At 42.8% G+C, this 20,375-nt stretch overlaps 1 protein-coding gene across 1 annotated transcript; it reads right to left on the bottom strand.

The window, feature by feature from the left end:
- Window positions 1–327: 327 nt before the first annotated feature.
- Window positions 328–18,915, bottom strand: leng8 (leukocyte receptor cluster (LRC) member 8). The gene is made up of 15 exons (XM_080427592.1): window positions 18,561–18,915; window positions 14,529–14,661; window positions 13,575–13,808; window positions 12,945–13,022; window positions 11,308–11,740; window positions 10,765–10,924; window positions 10,273–10,443; window positions 9,783–10,022; window positions 9,112–9,276; window positions 8,210–8,507; window positions 7,583–7,684; window positions 6,933–7,001; window positions 6,459–6,588; window positions 5,932–6,139; window positions 328–5,677 (listed from the first exon to the last, which is right to left on the bottom strand). The coding sequence occupies exons 1-15, from the start codon at window positions 18,596–18,598 to the stop codon at window positions 5,515–5,517; spliced, it is 2,622 nt and encodes an 873-aa protein (XP_080283718.1). The 5' UTR covers window positions 18,599–18,915; the 3' UTR covers window positions 328–5,514.
- Between the last annotated feature and the right edge of the window lie 1,460 nt (window positions 18,916–20,375).

Here is a 20,375-nt window from a genome sequence, read left to right as displayed (position 1 = left end):
GGCTATTCAAAAATAGCAGATATACAAGCTCATAGCGCGGCACTTGTAGGTCTATTTTTGAAAAATCGTGAAAATGTGCAAATATTTGAATATACATTGTTTCAAGTGAACATTTTTAACTCTATTCTTTGCTTCTGGGGGTCCCTGGAAGAAAACATTGAGGTGGGGGTCGGTGGGCAAATACATATAATTTTGGGGGTCCTTGACATGAAAAAGTTTGAGCACCACTGATATAGAAACATACATGTCTTCAGGTCTTAATGGGTTAAGTCAAGTTTTATGCTTGCTTGTATGTTTTACTTGGAAAAAAGTTAGATGAGACACAAATACCTCTTATACTTGAATTTTATTAGCGTCTTCAAAAAGAGTAGAGATTGTACAGTATACACATTAATATTTACAAAATGGCAGTTTCATACCAAATCTGTGGAGGGATGAGAGACTGCGGAAAAGGGGTTTGTTGCAATTAACGTTTGTTAGTTTGCTGCAACATAAACTATCAAAGCATCGTTGAAGCAGTACAATACTTACTACCGAGAGTGGCTAGTGGCACTCAGCAAAAGAAAACAAAAAACAAAACTGTCAACATACTCAACATAAAAAAGGATGAAGGCAAAAAGAAAGGACAGAACAAATACTGGTTAGAGATAAGTGAGAAAGAGGAAGAGGGGACAAGGAGGGGAGGGGATAAAGCCCGAATTATACTTCGTCGCACGACTGTGTTGCGTGCTGAAAATAGCCGACCTACAAGCTCAACACGTCGCAGTTGCCATGTGTTGAGAGCTTTCAGGTCGGCTATGCTGAGCATCCGACACCGCTGTACAACGAAGCAAATTAGGCATATCATGCAAGGAGTCTGCAGAGAGAATGAGAGAGGATTTCAGTCGAGACGAGTCATAAGTAAAATGGGGAGAAATGGAGCCGTAGTGAAGGACCATGGGAGTTCTTGGCGTGTAAATATGAAGGGAGGCGTTACAGAAAAGTAATGAAGAGAACAGTACATGGGAGCAAAGTAATTACCAAAAAACATGACTGGGTATCAGAAGGAACACGAAACAGAACATATATCGTTAGTACTCTGGAGTGAAATTTCTACTGACAAGTAATCCTGTGTAAGAAGCTTTCACAACATTTGCACATAAGAAGAGAATCAACAGTGTAAATCAATCAGAGAACCAACTTGTGTCAGAAAGAAAAGGCAACACTTTGTAACATGGGAGCACACACCAACATCATTCTAATGTCATTTCAGACAGCCTGCCTTAAGCTAAACAGATAAACACAAATAACAAAACACATCTCCTATCAAACAATACATGGTTGTATTGTGGGGACATGGAAGGAATGCATTCAGTAATGTCCAGACTCATTTTGATCTTGAAATGAACTATACGTTTAGTCATTATTATGCCTAGTTAACAATTCTCAAAAATGCGATGACAAAAATGTTATAAAAATAACTAATTTACCCAACTTATATAATCTATCCATTATCTGTGCAAAGATGTGAGCCTGAAACGTTACTATCTGACAAAAAAATGTATCTGGACAAACTGAATACCATAACATCCTGGCTTTACTTGAGGTTTACCAATACCTAACCTAAATAATATAACTATAATAATAATAATCTGGTGATGAAATTATGCTGATTAACTGATATAGTTGTGCCAAGTGGTAAATACGACATTTCTTTTAGACTGAGTTTCATATGTAAAATAAAATAAAAAATATATATTTCAAAAGTTGACAAAGATTCATAAGGATGTGAGGCTCCCATGTATTCAGTGGTATGGCTTGAACTTCACGGCTCAAACCAAGACTTGTGTTTTATCACACTGCTCTCTGTCTCCACGGCTCGCTTCAGGAGACGCTCCCATTTAAAACCACTCCATTTGCTCCAGCAATGCAGTACTACAAAAAGAAAAGAAATAAATGAAGAGGACTAGGGGTGTGTTAGGGAGAAAGAGAGAGAGGGAGAGAGAATGGAGAGGAGAGCAAAGAGGAAGAGAGAGGGATGGGGAGTTGAAAAGAGGAGAACATGTTGAGATTATTTCAATAATCAAGAATGTTGATAATGCTGTAATAAGGTCCAACACTGAACACTTTCAACAGACAGTTTACATAAGGTCTGATTTTGCAACTATTGCCCAGGCCTTGATGGAATTTCTTGTGCTGCAGAAGCCTTAACAGGCTCCAATTATTCATTACATCGAAAGGTGTTCAAACCCAAATGTTTGCATGAAGCAGCCGCTAACTTGCGTACATGACATTACCAATGCGAGCTTAGCAATATCCAAATTGATTTCAGACAACTTGTACTACAAACCAAATCTTTCTCATCACTTAACTTGAATGAATGGTGAAACGGTTTGCAACACTTGAATCAAAGACAACTTTTGCAGTAGATAGTTTATGCTTTAGAGATCTTAACTATAAAATGACTTAACAAAAATGCATCAAAACGGATCTAGGAGACATCTGACAAAGATTTGGTTTAGAAGAGCATAAAAACTTGTATATTGATTGACTGATGATTTGCAGCAAGTAATCATCAAGTAAATTCATCAAGTTTAAACTTTACAGGCTACACAAAGGAAGCATGGCAAGTATCCACCCCCCATTTCAGTAGAGGTGATGCAATGACAACCCCCCCTATTCAAATGTACTGTACATATTCACACCACAAGGTCTAAAGAGTTGCCTTGAGAAGCACATAACCCACACTTACCCCTGTGTGAATAAACAAAAAAACAAACAAAAAAAGTCCCTACACAGTAACTGAAAATAAATCACAGCAATATAATACATTATGTACAAAAATATAAATATTCTCTGTAAATCAATAAGCCAGTGGATTGGATAGGACACCTGTGTAAGCCCATTCCCCTTGATCCGTTACACCATCTACTCCCAATACCACAGGCGCTGTGCTTTCCAGCTTAATACTGTTCCGAAAAATCTGTCCTGGAAGCTAACTAATCTAAAAGGGACAATGATCACATATATATATATATCTTTTTTCTTTTCTTCCATTCTGTGAAAACAAGTCGCACACGCAACATGAACCCTCCAATCCAGTGGAAAGTTCCTGGTGGTTTTTATAATGATGTTGAGTGGATTTCCCCCGTCTCAATTTAGGCAAGGGGATATTCAATATCAATTACAAGAATTCTAAACAAACTTGCCACCAAATGGGGATTATGTGGACTGCCAATATTTTGGAACATTGGAATCAATTAAAATAATGTATTATCTATGGGAGATCCTAGTAGAACATGCAACATTCGTTATTTCGCCATCATTGTTCAAATTGACATGGTTATATATATGACCATGATAAACAATGTCTCTAGTGATGTGATGGAAACTGACCAAAGCTCCTCACATCATTACAAAGCCACGGTCACTGAAAGGGAGGCTTCATGCCGATGCTTCTGGAATAAGGCTATTATCTGTTAGTGCATTTCCCAATTTAGAAACACATTACACTCAGCTTGTAGATCAATTTGTGGATTGGCCATAAAAAGCTCTGCAGTCCTGTCAAATCTGCCTCCGTGTTGGAAAAAGCTGTAAATATCACATACTTAAATACTTAAATATCATGGTCTTATATCTAAACAGTGGCCGGTCTCTTTATCTTATTCAACCCATGTTTAGAAGACGGATGTTATTCCAGGCTAGCTAATTTTTGCATTGTACCGAGTTGATTTTAGGTTGATAAAATGCTTTTTTTGTTGGTGGTCATCTTCACTCCAAATGTGATGAGACAAAAGCCAATACTGCTGTCCATAAAAAGGAAATAAACACCCCACATGAGATATAATCCTTCTCACTTAGAGATAGAAGCTATTGTGGTATTCACGTTACTTCAATGGAAATGATGTTAGCTCCCTGGCAGGGTTGTGCTTCCAACGCCTTCCTTCAACCAGATGTCCAATTCTCTTACCAGCCATACATACGTACTCCTTGCCTGGTAGCATACAAACCACTCTCGACGTTCACCCAGAAGCTCATCGGGGGAACACCTTGGCTGGTTAGGAAGGACTTCATCCAGCCGCTGCACAGAGGATTCGTTGCTGCTGCGGCCCTTTCGTGAAGGACTCAGGACAATGGTGGTGGTGGGAGCCCTGTGGAGCTGACGATCGAAGGGCGCATCCCGCTGTGGTGGTTGCTGCCGTGACTCACTCACTGGGGGGAAGCTGCTGTTGAAGGAAACGCTGTGAACTGGGTTACTCCGGACGTCTAGTGGAAACCTCAACCTGGGAATGGAGACGGGGCAGATTTCCTTTCTCTGCATGATGCGACAGGGGCCTAGACTTGGGTTAGCGACAGGGATTCCCAGATTCCCGGCTCCATGACTGTGGTCGCCCGGTCGGACCATCTTGGTGTAGAGCATTGGCCCCGTTTCCATTACTATAAATAAAGTCAATATATACTGGACTGATATGTGATACGGAGACTAGGGATTTATTGGATGGGGACTTCAGGCAACACTTTTTTTCCAACGGCTGGCCAGCAATTTGCTACGTGTGAGCGGGTTAACGGTGGAGGTAACTGACAAGTGGCTAATATCTAACTAAACCAGGAACCGGCTTTCAAATTTCTCAGTCCATGGCTTTCAAAGGCTGCAAATGCTGGCAGGCAGAAACTGGGCAGATCAGCCAATTGTAGATACCTTGAGGGGAAAGGGGGCAGGACAGGACATACAAACCACCAGCTCTTCTTCAGGTTGACATGCTGGCAGCTCTTCCACATCAGAACGGGGCTTACACAGTCTCTACAGAGGGACACGGAAAGACTTTGACCTGGACTTGGCTGATCCCAGGCCAGGCTTAATGTGGATGATGCCCCCTGAAGGATGGCTTGAAGGCTTGAAGCTTTCTTTATTTCACTTGGCTGAGGAAGTCTTGAGTCTTCGGGAGCTTTAGAGCTGTTGACTTGGGGAAGGAAAAGAAACATAACAAAACACTGTTAGCTTTGACATCTGAGGGCGGGGTAATGGATGGAAGGGGGTGGGTGGGTGGGAGGGGGCGTGAGGGGGAAGCTCCTCCCTGATTTGACTTGTCACTTGCTGCTGGAATTACTGACTAATCCCTGACCTGAGGATCTTCACTAAAGATTCTGGTCTGATTAATTAAGATGAATGCAGAAGGGGAGTGGGATGCTACATGCTAGCACTACACCGTTGCAGGAGTAGTGTATGCAGGTACCCTCCCTCATCGTTTTAAAACAGTCCATATCTGTGACAGTGGGGGATGAATCCGTGCGTGTTCTACACCTACACCTACACCGTCTGGTACTGTGAGTTTGCTGGTGTACACCTGTCGCTATGCCACTTCAACGTCGCTAGTCTAGCCACAACTCTCGTCTTTGCTAGCTGAGGTATACTGAAGTGCAGTGCATTTTATACTATAGGGCAGGGGGTCCCTGCCACTCCCTAGGGGTGTGTCCCTTTACTGTGTTTCCCCACGACCAACCCGGAATCCCTCCCTATTGCCCATTTCCCCCCAATCAGGAAGCAGCCACTGAAACTGAGCTGGCTTTGCAGTCTATCTTGTCGGGGTCGGAGGGGAAGAAAGTGACCCCCAGCCCAGTAACAAAGGCCATGCAGGAGTCTAAACAAGGGAAGCCCAGAGCGGACTGCACATACTGCACCGGCAAGTCAGGTCTGAACCTGGGGGACAGAAGAAACACAAGGAGGTTCATGGTGAGTGTTTCATAGTGAAGACATAACAGGTAAACCCAAGCAGGGTAGAATAGGAACCTGAAAAACTTGTTTTAACTTGGAAGACAAGTCACACATGCACTCTATTTTCTCCAGAAAGCATTCAACTATTTCCAGAAGCCCTTATAAGAGTAGAGGAACTCTGATCAGTTTACAACCAGAGGGAACAGACGGGCTTCATGGAATAACAAAGAAACACTTACGTTTTGAGTATGGCCCTAAGGGCAATTTTCCTCTCCCTCTCCAAAAACTTGTCTATGAGGTAAGAGGCCATGCGCGGGGCTTCCTGATACAGTTTAAAGAAGCGATGGTAGTTGCCCAGGGCCCAGGCGGCGCGGAGGGCGAGCGCGTGAGACACGCACACGTCCTTCCGCAGTTCTGGAGTCAGGTACACCAACTCAGTGGTCAGGTCTGCGGGGAGAGATGAGCAGAACGTACTTCAATGTGAGCGCAAACCTCGTCCGCATGTCAATGTCACTCTGATCGACCGACCAATCAAACCATGTGATCACAGTGGAGCATGGGTGCTGCTCCTTGGAGCTCGAGTTTATTGCTTTTATACAACATTTCCATACACAAATATTTTGATTTGCACACATCTTTGTGGTTCATGTTTTTGATGATATAATGCATTTGACTGTGTGGTTATGCAGAATGTCATTTCAGACATAATGCTTTAAAAGCCCAATGTCTGTTTTGTACATAGAGGTGTGGATCGGCGTCTCCTTACCTCCAGAGTTCTTAGTGAAGATGTAATACATCAGCCTGTATGCTGTGAACTCTCCGATGTTCTCCGATGGGTGGTCCTTGTAGAGGGCCCTCAGCTGATTCTGACACTGGTTGAACTCTGCATGGTCACCCTGGTTAACACAAATTAAAGGTTTATTTCTAAAATGCGACAAAAGCTTCTATTGTCTTAACTACTAATTAACCACAAACACACACACATATATATTATATTTGTAAAAAAGAAAATTACGCCAATCTACAAGCTCGCAATGCGCTGCACAGTGTTGTGAGTTTGTAGATTGCCTATTTTGAAAAAAACTAACATTTTCAGCTCTAATGACACGCCCAAAATTGGGACACCAGGGTTAAAATGGTTAAAGCAGTTATCGAGTAAGTGGATACACAGTATAGCTAAGCTTGCAAGAGACGTATTTATTAATTTGCATAACAGTGACGCATCAAAACAGAAGCTCACCTTCTCCAGGGCGATGCGTGCGTGACACTCGTACACGTCCACTGTGAACTCTGTGCGCACTCCTTGGACCTGAGGGATCGAGGACAGACACCGGTCATTGAAGAGATATTAACCCATTAAGACCTGGAACGCATCTGTGACATTTTTTTATTTGAGCTAAAAAAGCATTATTTTACACTTTTTGAAAAATAGAGAAAATGTGCGCAAATTAATATATATTTATATTATTTTAAAGCGAACATTTTTAACTCAAATCTTTGCTTCTGGGGGGGTCCCTGGAACAAAACATTTTGAGATGGGGGTCGTTGGCCAAATACATATCATTTTGGGGGTCCTTGACATGAAAAAGTTTGAGAACCACTGATACAGAAACATACGTTTTTCAGAAAACTGTTAGGATTTAGAAGACATCAGTAAGAATCGGCCTCAGGTCTTAATGGGTTATACATGTAGTTTCAGATTGACAATTTGCAGAGCTGTGTAGACCAGGGGTCTGAAACGTTTTTCAAGCCGAGGACCCCTTAGCTGAGAGAGAGAGATGAAGCAGGGACCCCCCCACTAAATATTGGATTCATGTCAAATGTGTTGTTTTCAGACATTTAACCACTAAAGGGTGGAGGGACGCTAAGGCTGAGGAGGCGTATACGCACCGTGAGGTCCTGTCGTATGGATTTCATCTGTTCACAGGCATAGGTGTAGTCCTGGTGGGTCTTCCAGTGGAGCTTCACCGCCAGCAGAGACTTCCTCAGCACCTGGACAAACAGCGACACATCACTACCCGATTACAAACATTCTTTATCACAGGAAGCCCGAGGCACGTACAACACCGTCTCACTTGTTACCTCTTTGAAGTTATATAATAATCTCACTACAGATTTACGCATAAACTAGAAAGTCCAGAAATTAGACCTCATCTTCTGGAGTGAATAACAAGACCTCCTGGTGATATTTTCTGTTATAAAGTTCATTCAGACAGTCTAGCCTATAATATGCCTACAATAGGGACACCAGGGGGTCCAAGGTTCTATTGTCCTGTTTGTCTATAGACAATAGACAAACAGGACAATAGAACCTTGAACTTTATCTTTAACCACTTTCAATCTGGTGTCCCTATTGTAGGCATATCATAGGCAAAATACATTTTTAAATAGCAATTCCACGCATTGTATGATAAGTATGAAGCACTTAAGAGGTTAAGAGATACAATCCATTATTTAAAAAGATTCTTTGATATAACATAAGTTTGAGCTGTGGATGAAGAATGCGTGTTAACTCACGTGCACGGGGCGAACGGTGATGGGGTCCGGAGCACAGGTGAGCCTCAGGTAGATCTTGGTGATGTCCTGGCAGGTGCCTACGATGGGGCAGTCCTCCCAACTGATGCCCTCCTGGGTGCCGTTGGGCAGATCCAGGTTGTTTATGGACAGCACCAGGGGCTCGGACCGGAGCTGCTTGTGGAAGCGGGCCGCGCGGCTCTGCTTCTTGGCCTCGCGCAAGGGGTCGTGGAAGTCTAGGCCGGCGTTTCCGCCTTTCCTCTTCTTGCCGCCCATGTTGGAACCGGAGTCATCCATGTTTCTAGGCCAGGGACGAGAGATGCTTTTGTCATTAACCCAGACCTCATTCCTGTAGCCACACCAAACTAAGAATGTATCACGGTGTAATTAAAAGCACAAAAACTAAAATACTAATAAGTTGATCCAATCAGGAATCGATCGGGCAGTTTTGTATAACATTTCCCCCTTCTTTATAAATGCTATGCCCCTCCTTTTCTTTTTTTCTAATATATATTTGTCAACTTGTGATCATTTGTCAATCGATAGCTAGTTCTGGAATAGATCTTGAACTCCACTATGATGTTGATGTTTTCTTTGACTATGGAGCAGAAATGTTTGGGTTGTGTATAAAATTGTGTTAATGCATAGAGTTTACATAGGTGAGAGGGGCGTAGGAGTTCAGTTTACAAGTTTACACTTCATCCTACTCCTTTTCGAATATTGTTGTTGCGTTATGCTTGTCTTTTCTGTTTTGTATTTTGTCATTTATTTTATAAACTGATCAAATTAATGAATTCACTATAACCAGACTAACACCAGAGTTGAATGTTCCTCATATTTCTCACACAGTCCACAATGCTACAGTGGAATGAATGGTTAAGGACACGGCTAATGGATGTTTTTACCTTCTTCCTCGGTTGGCTCTTCCTCCTCTGCCCCGCCCCCTCTCTCCACCGCCCCGCCCCCGGTCCCGGTCATTGCCGCGGCCTCGGCCTCCTTTCTGCTGGCGTCTGGAGAGCTGTGGCCGCAGGTCACTGGAGATGCTGTTGTCTGACTGGGAACCGGAGTCGCTGGCGGAGCAGACCATTATGTACGTTTAGAAAAACCCACGGGTCAAATCCAAAATGCTACACATCGTTGCTGTTGTGGCAGAAACCGCTCATCTGCATATTTGCATATTTTATTAATGCCCTACTTGATCATACTACAGTGTCACACAAAAGTATCAAAAGCAGCAGATCTACAAGCTCAAAACATGACGCTTCACGCCGCACTTTGAACTTGCAGATCTGCTACTTTTGCCATTTTTGAATCGTGAAAAGCAACGGTTTTGGACATATGGGGTTTCCACCCGACAGACGATATCCATTTTCGGGCTGATACAACTGTCTGAAGTTGTTACTTTAATATCTGTATTACGTAATATAATGGAGAATCCATATCTAGATGCATTTTGTTAACTGAGGACTCACGTGTTACCCACTAGCCTTTACAAAACGCAACTAAAATCAGTAGCTTGGAATCGTTTTGAAGCGCAGCGCTCACTTTTTAGAACGTCTTTCAATTGCATCTTTACCTGCGCCTGTGTCTCTGGTTGCTGCGGTCGCGGTGTCGGCCGTGTGAGGGTGACGGCGAGCGCGAGGAGGAGCGCGAGGAGCTGGACGTGGGACTCCGCGTGGAGAAGACATTCCTGTATCCACCCAACCTGTGTCCCAAGCCCCTGCCCCGTGCGCTGGCCGCCGCGGCTCCTCCTCGACCCCCCGAGTTGTCCACCGTCCTCGGAATGGCCTCCCAGCGAGACGGCTTGGCCTTCAGTCTGGTGGAACACAACAAAATGTCTGTTAATATCAAATAAAAAGGGGGTGGTGGATACATAATAAACAACATACTTTTTGCTGCGGTCTTCAGTGCTAATGATTTATTAGCCCTTAGATTTTCACTTCTAAGTCTAACCTTTGTACGCAGGCTTTTTAATCTACAAATGAGAAAGCCTGAAACAAGGTCTTTGATTCCTGTGGTAACAGGGGAGGGCAGGGTAAATGTGGTTTAAAAACTGTCGTGCTTACTCTGGCAGAGGCTCGTGGGTCCAGTCGATGGTGTAGGCGGAGCCGTCCTTTAACCTGTCCTGCAGGACCTCCTTCAGCACCTTCTCTGTGCGATCCTTATCTTCCTCCGTCTCGCAGGCCGTGAAGCAGCGCTGTACGTACTCCTTCATAGCCTGGGGCCAGTCCTGGGGCCTGGACACACACACACTCAGGGTCAAATGTCAGAACAAGGCCTGCCTTATCAATTGAATAGTGGAAAGTCATCATCACATTGTTCATTCTATACTGGCATAGCAGCATTTATGACATGTTTTAATCCTGCAAATAGTCTCTCGAGAGATGCATTTGCCCCCATAATTTTCAAATGCCTCCACCTAACAGTCTGTAACTTGGGAAGCGTTGAAAACGAATAGAAAATAAAGCAGATGCAGCATATTCCTGCCACAGTGATTGATAGGACAATAAACTACAGACTAAAGAAGTGCAGTCAGTGGAAAAGAGGTGTGCTTTCACCTCATCTGCGCTGATCCTGTTGCGGCGTTGGCTGTGGCCGGGGAGGAGGGAGCGGGAGCCAATCCTGACGGCTGCTCCCCTGGAGGAAACGTCTGATTGGTCATCACATAAGGCCTCTTGGGAATATTGAACTTTACGGCACCTGCATTGGAGGGCGCCTCTGTGGACACACAAAACAGAAGGTTATTCGTTAAGGGTTTTCAGTTTTAATCACTACCAACGATGCATTTCCTATTCTGGATATATACGTATATGTACAAATTCAGATGAGAAAGAAAGATGAATGCCTCTATATATTCATGGACTAATTAGGTCCTATATACTAAATTGTTTGATTAATAACTATAGTATATACTTAATTGTTTGATGAATAGCAGAAATATACAAGCTCACAACACGTCACATGTGCTGCGTTGAGCTCACAGGTCTGTAAATGTTGCCATTTTCTACCATATTCACCTATAATGACATGCCAAAATAGGGATGCCAGGTTGAAAGTGCACAACCAAACGCACCAGAAACAACTATAAACTCCAATCTTACGTTTCATCCTGTGCCAGAGTTGTTGTCCTCCTGGTTTTTGGTTCTTGTTCTTGTTTGCGTCTCCTCTGCCCATCCCCGGCCCGTACTGGCCTTGCTGTTGCATTTGCTGGGAGTTATTCTGGGAGGCCTGGTAGGCATTCTGGGTCTGGTAGGTCTGTCCGTAGTTAGGCCTGCCCTGGCCGTGATTGTACGCCTGCATGTGGTTGGGGTCACCGGACGAGTATGGCATGGGACTCGTGGCACCGTAGGCGTTCTGGGAAGGTGAAGGGGGGTACTGGGGGCTCGGCGGGGGTGGGATGGATGGTGGAGGAGGTGGAGGGGGTTTCTCCGAGGTAGTCGGGCTCTGAGGGGGTTGAGGGGCAGAGGGGGGAGGGGGCTGGGATGGAGTGGTATAGTTGGACGACTGGTCATCTATTCCTGGCACTGGAGGAGGCTGTAAACAGAAAAACGTATACAGCTTACGGTTGTTGTGACCTGACCTGTGTGCTCAGATTGTGCTCTGTGTGATCAGCACATGAGCTTGTAGATCGTCTATTTTCAAATACATGTGTCCTGCTCTGACATTTCTCCAATCTTGACTAAGGCTGGGCGGTAAACCTAAAGTGTACAGATAACGATGTCATTTGCATGAAAAGTATTAATAGATTGTGACTACATCTCAAAGTTGACGTTTGAAATTTACTTTCAACAGATCCTGTAAAGCAGAGTTGTTAGGAGACTGTAATAAATGGACCAATGTTTTTGTTTAGATTTTTTAAACCAGTGTTTTACCAAATAAGATCATATTGCCCAGCCCTAGTCTCTACCCCTAACTGAGGGAATGTCTGGGCCATAAACAGAGGTCTGTATCAACCACAGATGTCAAAATGCTCTTGCCAAATGCAACAGGAAGGCTAAAGAGAAAGAGGAAAGGAAGAAACGACTCCTTGCACTTAAGTGTTTTGTGTGGGCGAGAGGCAGAGTGCTAAACAGTCTTACTTTATACAACCTATTATCTTGTTTAGAAGAACACGTGTTTACTGAACTCTCCATGAACTCTCAGTTCAATGCATTTTGAGCAGAGAACAACAATTATATATCCTGTGAACACACACGCAAATGTGTTTGATGTAGGACTGTGTGGTTTGAACTTTGGTTTTGCAGACTATGAACATCTTCCTGTGAGGAATATGGCACTGTACATACTGTAGATGTGTAGACCGAGTATAAAACCCAACTTGTGTATTATCTGCTGGAAGACCCGGTTGGTTTGAGGCGGATCTTATACTTTGCCTTACTTATGCGTTTATTTACCTTGAACTTATATTCATTTAGCTTATTAACTTTTCTTGTTACTTACAGAATGTGACCATTTACCCTGTCATTTGCTAACTAGGGCTCATAACACTTCTTTCACTTCGTATGCGAAATGCCTTCAGTGTACACACAATGTAAATTTGACAATATAAATAAATTCACAAAAGTACAATTTGCAAAAGGGCATAAGGCATTTGTCTGGCATAAACGGTGAAACTGGAGAGTTCCACAATTTGTCATTACTATTAATAGCCTCTGTGAGTACCGTACTCATGACAAAGTATCCAATATAACAACATTGATTAATTTATTTAAGGGTATGTTTATATCATGTTATGTACCTGTCCATTGTGAGTAGGGGGTCCTGGGTAGCCAGCTGGAGGTGCACCGTATTGATTTGGTGGATAGGCACCGCCATACTGAGAATGGACAAAGGGAAAGAGACAGACATTTAGTTAATTGCAATGTAATAGAACTTTATTCACATTAATCCTTCACAAACAGGTCATTTGGGAGACAGGCATTTGGAACTCTGAAATGTGTCTCCAATGAAATTGGTATATCAAAGTGTTGATGGAATTGTTACCCCTGCGGTCTGCTTAAATACTATTAAAGATAAAGTGGCTGGTTGGGATGTTGATGTGCAGATTAATTACGTTGTCATAGAAGATTCACAGTAGGGATGAAACAACGATACATACGGTACATTGACATACATTTTCTGCATGACAGCAGAAACTGACACACATGACAGCAAGAACGCTCATATGAACTGAAATAAGTTTGCACACCCCTGGTCTAAAATCATTTGTGAAAGATGTTTTTCCATTCAAAATCTGTCTCTTATCATGTTAACTATTACCTACGGTCATCATTCTACATAAAGGTCTCAATATTGTCCATATTTGAATGTAGAATCTAAATTATTTATGCAGCTATCAGAAAAATAACTTTCTGTATACTGTACTTACTGGGGCCATTGGGTAGTAGTAGTTGTATGGATATGCGTATCCAGGATACTGCTGTTGGTTCTGTTGGTTCTGTTGGTTCTGCTGGTACCACTGGTAGTACTGCTGCTGATGTTGTTGTTGCTGCTGCTGCTGTTGTTGTTGCTGCTGTAGATGCGGCTGTTGTTGTTGTTGTTGTTGCTGCTGTTGTTGTTGAATGGCTGGAGACTCAGGGACTGCTGGCTGAAACTGACCCGCCTGGAAAGCAGTGATACAGACATAACATGTTTGGTTGGATAACGAAGCCACACCAAGGTATGTACAGCTGCACCCTGGCCTGAATTGCTGTGCGTTGTGGATATTGTGACTTGAGATGCAGTGGCGATCACAATGGAAACAAGCTTCTGGGGCTTTTTTTGTGTTATCCTTTTAGCATAACTTTTGATTGTACTACTTGTACTGTTGATAATCTTGTGGAGAAGGACGAGGCCGCAGAACTCTTAGCCACGATAAAAAACATCTTCCTCAGGGTAATTTTGTTAACTAAGTTGTCAATCAAAGATCTGCAGAAAGTATAAAACATGCCAAATCTGAATGAGGGTTTTACTGTACGTAAAAGGATGATCTATTCACCACAATTTAAGTTCTTATTGATATTATACACCTTTGCTCTTTTTCACAACACTTGTCAACTGTATCTCCTTGTCAGGTTGTGCAGCTTGAAACAAACAAGCCAGGGAATATGTGAATAAATAAATGACTCATGCAACATACGAGTTCAAGGTCAAGTTAACAAACATCTGCTGCTATCCTATTTTTTATATAAATCATATATAATTAGATTGTGATTTGAAAGTGACTCTTTATGAGCATTGTAAAACAACTTGAGAGGTATAGGTGAGGCAACATTGTGATCATTCCAAGACAGAAACACACAAACAATCGAGACATAACACCCTTTTCCCCACATACACACACCTCTGCTGTGGTCCGGTCAGCCGGTGCAGGCTTGGCAGGGCTCAGACTTTTACTACCGGTAATGGAGGCTAGTGCTTGTCTTGCTTTCTCCCATTCGGGGTTCTCGTGAACCTGGCCTCCATCTCCGTAGGACCTGTCATTAACAACAAATAAATAAGTCAGTCAGTCAGAAAGCTCCAAAACATTTGTTAAGATAAATCAAAACCCCATTACAAAAGAAAACTGGTGGTAAATCGTTAGTGGTTTGTGAACTGTCAGCATCATACCCATGATGCATTGTGCAATAGACAGAGCAGAGCACACAGACTTAAATTAAGGTATACAGTTAAAATAGCTGTGTTTATGCATTAAGTTCAAGTAAGTAAGTTTAAGTATGGGTTTAGTGTGGTTACCTATACCATCAGTTCTGGCCCCACAGTGGTGGAATGAACTTCCCACTGATGTTAGGACAGCAGAGTCACTGCCCATATTTCGCCGCAGGCTGAAAACCCACCTCTTCAGGAAACACTACCCTTCCTCTCTGTCTGACCTACTTGTTGTTAACTAGTTGTACGAACGCTTGTTTTCTATTGTTGTATTGTTTATTGGATCTTGTTTAGTCGATACACTTATTTGTTTTAGCTCATGCTCATTTGATTTAGCTATTTTGTCTCATCTGTTTAAGGAAATAGGTAGCTGATATATTGCACTTTTACCTTAGCGCTAGGTATACTCTTGGTTGCTTGTTTTTGCAGAAAATGCACTAAGGACTTCTGGTGATTAGTAGTTTTCGTTCCCTACCTATGTTGAATACACTTATTGTAAGTCGCTTTGGATAAAAGCGTCTGCTAAATGACTGTAATGTAATGTAATGTAATGTAATGTAATCAGGGTAAAGATCTGGGAAGGCAATTAGCCAATGAAATTGCACTGGTTCAAACTCCTGGCTTCATTGATTTTAGAAATGGTGTACCAGTACCATCGTACCAGTTCAGGAGCCATGACCAAATCATTTTTTAACAAAAACATTCGTAATACTAGGGCTGTCAGTCACGATTATGAAATTGTACGTGACGATTAATAGTCGCTCAAATAATTGCGATTAACGATTTAATTGCGTTTCTGCCGCTTAACATTGGAGCAGGTCTGGAACGTGAAGTGGCCAAGAACTGTTGCAATTTCTCTCTATCCTTGCCCAGCTCCACTGTCTGCCACGGTATTAAGGGAGCACGCTGTCGCCATAGTAGCTGGCAGTGGTTGCTCTGAACCTAGCTTGTCAGTATTGGAGGCAAAACACCCAGCTGTTGCTGGTGCAGCATGTTGCAACACAAAGGCACTGTGACCATACTCCAGCGCCGTTGCACGTTTGGGAGGAGGGGCACCCAGAGCTGCCAGGGAGGAACGATGGCGTCGGTGCCGATGGCCCACAGTACCCGAAGGCCCACTGTACCCGACGGGGGAAGGCGGTCATCCCGAGGCCTCTGTGAGGCCAAGGCCTTCATTCTTCCGAATCGAGCCATACGCAGTCGTTTCCCAAGCATGTCACAAGACATGCAGCTGAAGGGGTCCTCTGACGCCATGCGTGCATGGTCCAGTCCAAGACATTGCATACAGGTGTCATGCCCGTCCAGTGCGGGCATGCGCACATCGCAAAACAGACAGTAAAAAGCCAAATTGCTTATAATACACACCAAGTGATTAGCAACGTCAGGGCTTGCAATAAGAATAAACGTGGAAAAAACTACGGTATATATTTTTTACTTAACAAGCCCACCGTATATAGCCTAGCTAATATGGGGGCCAAAACACTAATTCAACACTCACAGGCGTTTATTAGTAACCTGACTCAGCCAGATGACGGGGAACTGTGTGTACATGCACACCAACTGAGCAACATAGACTCTCACTCGCCTGCTTATTAGCGCTCAGCTTTATACAGGGTAGAGACAGGACTGTATTGTGTGTGTACTTGTGACTTGGGTATGCATGACCACTCGCTGGGCCGCGAGATCTCAGGCTCGTTCACCATGGAACACACAAGGCCATGGGTAATACAAAGTGCACTGCTTAGTGTACTAGGAGTCCTGTGTGGTCGTTCTACTCGCTGAGTTAGTTAGATGGATCTCACCATGGAGCACACGAGTTGCAAAAACAAGATGGCACTGCCCTGTGAGGAGAAGCATGCAAAAGACTTGTGTGGTGTTGCTTCAACTCAGGGGGAAAAGAACTGCAAGGTTGCTTAAGCCAACTATACACAGCTTTTCCCAACCTTGTTATCGGGTAGGCGCAGTCCCCGAGCCCGAAGGCAAACCAAAAGGACAAAACCTCAGCGCCGCAATACAGGTTGACCAAACCGGGTATCGCCAGGTACACGGTGTCGGGAAGAGTTTAGCTTTAAAACACAAACGACCAACCATGCCTCCACCTTGCGGAGGGATATATCATACTGGAGTGATCCAATATAGTCCACACCAACACTTAATGGCCTTTCACACAAAGCACTAAAACTATAGTTGTAAAAATTGTTCCAACTCTAGTGGATACTGGATAGCGTAGTCTACACCGCAACTATAACAACAGTGGTGAACAATATAGTTATCGTTATTATAGTTATATAGTGCTTGGTGTTATAGTGCTTTATAAACACTTGTAAACTGACTGACTTGTGACTGCCACTACCACTAACAAAATAGGCATGTTAAGCTTTTTCAGTGATTCAGTCAGTGTTAACTTAAGTACCATTAAATCATTAGTTTATTCTCTTTCATCACTTTAAAAGCCCTAGTCAGATATTCTTTTGGGTATTTAAACTAAGGTTACACTGATATACATTCAGGGTTTGATTTGTAGATGGGAAATATTCTATGTAAAATCTGGAACATTCTTATCTTACCACAATCAAGATAGCTGGCATCAACATTGTTTTCAGCAGGTTCCAATGTTTACAAACCTCACCAACATAAATAAGCCTAATATTACATACAGAAAATTAAGTTTTAAACACATTCAACTGTTGTCTAACTAGTGTCGATCCTTGTAGAAAAAAAAAGCACTACCTAGACACTTCCAAGAGGTCTAAATAATGTATCAAGTTCAAGTGCCATTCTTTTTTCGCTCTTTTTTTGTGGTGGTGGGTAACCCATTGTTTGAATTAGTTTCACCCATTGATTGGGCCTTTAATGTTACTGCTAACAAAAGTGACTTTACCAGAAAGTCAGTCAGTCACGGCGTTTCCTCTCAGCCATGATGGTTCTCTAGCAATACTCATGGCCTTGTGTTGCCATGTCTGCTTATTATAAGCGACTTTGGGCTTGTTTTTCTGTTAGGTTGCTTGTAAATATTGGTAGTTTTCGGATTGTGGCTTTTTGGGCTCGTTTCTAAAAGTGTAGTTGCTTATTTGGTGCTGGTTTCATACTGTCGTTTAAACCAGTGGTTCTCAAAAATGTCCATGTCAAGGACCCCCAAATTAATATATATTTGTCTGCATCGAACTGTACTATTTCAAATATATACCACACCATTGTCACTTTAAAAAAAAATCTTCTAATAGCAGATCTACAAGCTGGTGAACTTGTAGATCTGCTATTTTCAAATAGCCGATGCCATATAGGTTTAAAGTACTCATGTGGCCCATTAGTCGCTTCTTAAAGGCTTGTTTCCATAAACCTGGTTCGTTGATCATTTCTCTCGCAAAATCTGGCAACACTGGCAATACCCATGGCCTTGTATTAGCCAACGTCGGCCCTCGACCAAAACTAATACTACGCCAATTCCAGAGCAATTTAACCATGTATGTATGTAACATTAACGACTTTGAACCTGGCGTAATGTCACTGTAGGAGACACATTTTCACACAGACACACAAATCTTGAAATAGTTAAAGTACAAACCCACAACGCACCGCACAGCGCCGCATCGTGGGCTTGTAGATCGGCTATTTTCGTCATTTGTGTGTGACAAAGCAGAAAACCAAGATTTTAAATGTTTACCGTGACGTGTGGGTTGTTTATAATAATAACGCTTGGATGACACAGCGATTTAAAAACACTTACCAGGGAGCGGACGGTGCGCTGGTCGCGTTGGCCGCCATTTCACCGCCGACCTGGCTGGATGATACACGCTAGCAGGCTAACGTTAGCTTAGCTTCTCTACACTGCTGCAGTAATGGAGAAACGTAAACAAGATGAAGCCCGAGACCCGATGTTTATAACATGTAAGCTATTTCTAAAAAAGATACCCGAGTTTTATCTATTTATTTACCGAGATTTACAACACGTATATATATATATCAACGGACTGACTTTAGATTGTGCCGATGAAAACGCACCATCTGAAATTAGGTAATTAACGACAATCTTTTAGTTTTGTTCTTCATCCACGCATCGTAACTTCCCCCTGGGTTGTGTCTCTGTGGCACAAAATGGCAGAGAGAGCAGCAGCAGACCAGGGAGCAGAGTTGCCAGATTCTGCGAGAGAAACAAGCAACCAGGTCTATGAAAACAAAGCCCAAAAGAAGTGACTTAGGCCACATGAGCAATTTACATCTATATTCATCAGCTATTTGAAAATAGCCGATCTACAAGCTCTTGTAGAACTTGAACTCGTAGATCTGCTATTTTAAAAAAAGTGACAAATGGGAAATATTGTTTAAACATTTTAATTACACAAATCTGGTATGGGGGTCCCTTAGCCGCCCTAGAATGTCTGTGATCTTACATACATGTATTCCAAATACATACATACATATGTATATTTGGAATACATGAATGTATGAAAGATCACAGACATTCTAGGGCTAGGGGTCCCTGGCATAAAATATTTTCAGGGGGGTGCGCAGACAAATACATATGAATTTGGGGGTCCTTGACATGAACATTTTTGAGAGCCACTGGTTTAAATAATATTAGGAAACAAGCCCAAATAAGCAACTACACTTTAGAAACAAGCCAATAAAAACCACAACCCGCAACTACCCAATATTTACAACTAACAGGAGCATTCATCCAAGGTTACCACAACACCACAAAGGCCTTAAAAAAAGTCTCCAGACATCCCAAAACAAACTAGTAAGGCTACTTCTGGGCCTTACATCTACGACTCATCTAACCCCTGCTTTACTTTGCAAGGGTCGGATGGCTCAGGCTAGGCTAGAGGACAAAGTACAGTAACTTGCAATGGGCTTGGTCTACAAGATACACTACACCGATAAGACACCCATGTACCTGTCAAAGTGCTTCAAAAACGTAAATGAAGTCCACAGTCATAACACCAGAGGTAGCTCCACTAATCACGTTCAACCCAGATTTAGCACTAAAAAGGGTTTCAATTTGTTCTTCTGCTATGCCACAAAAAATGTGGAATGCCCTACCAAACGCCGTGAAGGAGTGTAAAACCCTACTTTCCTTCAAAACCGCTATAAAAGAATGCCTACAGGTGGCTGAGTGTACTTGGGTATGTATGACCACTCGCTGGGCCGAGAGATCTCAGGCTCGTTCACCATGGAACACACAAGGGTGATACAAAGTGCACTGCTTAGTGTACGAGGAGTGGTCGTTCTACTCGCTGGGTTAGTTAGAGGGCCCCCCCCCCAAAACTGTATATATATTTTTCTGTTTTTCAAACCGTTTTTATGATGTTTTTCATAGTAGTGTATATCTGTCTGTCATTACATGTATCTATGAATTGAATACAAAAGACCCCAATGGAAACAAGCCCATAGGCTTTCTTGGGTTTTAAATCCTCTAGGCTGACCTTGTATTGAACTGTTAATAAAGTGCTAATAAAGTATTCAATCAATCAAAACAAGCAACTTTACAGAAAAACAAGTCCAAAGTCGCTTATAATAAGCGGACATGGCAACCCTGAAT

Source organism: Gymnoscopelus braueri (assembly GCF_963280865.1).
Source record: "Gymnoscopelus braueri genome assembly, chromosome: 4".
Lineage (NCBI taxonomy): Eukaryota > Metazoa > Chordata > Actinopteri > Myctophiformes > Myctophidae > Gymnoscopelus > Gymnoscopelus braueri.
This window is presented reverse-complemented; position numbering and strand designations above follow the sequence as displayed.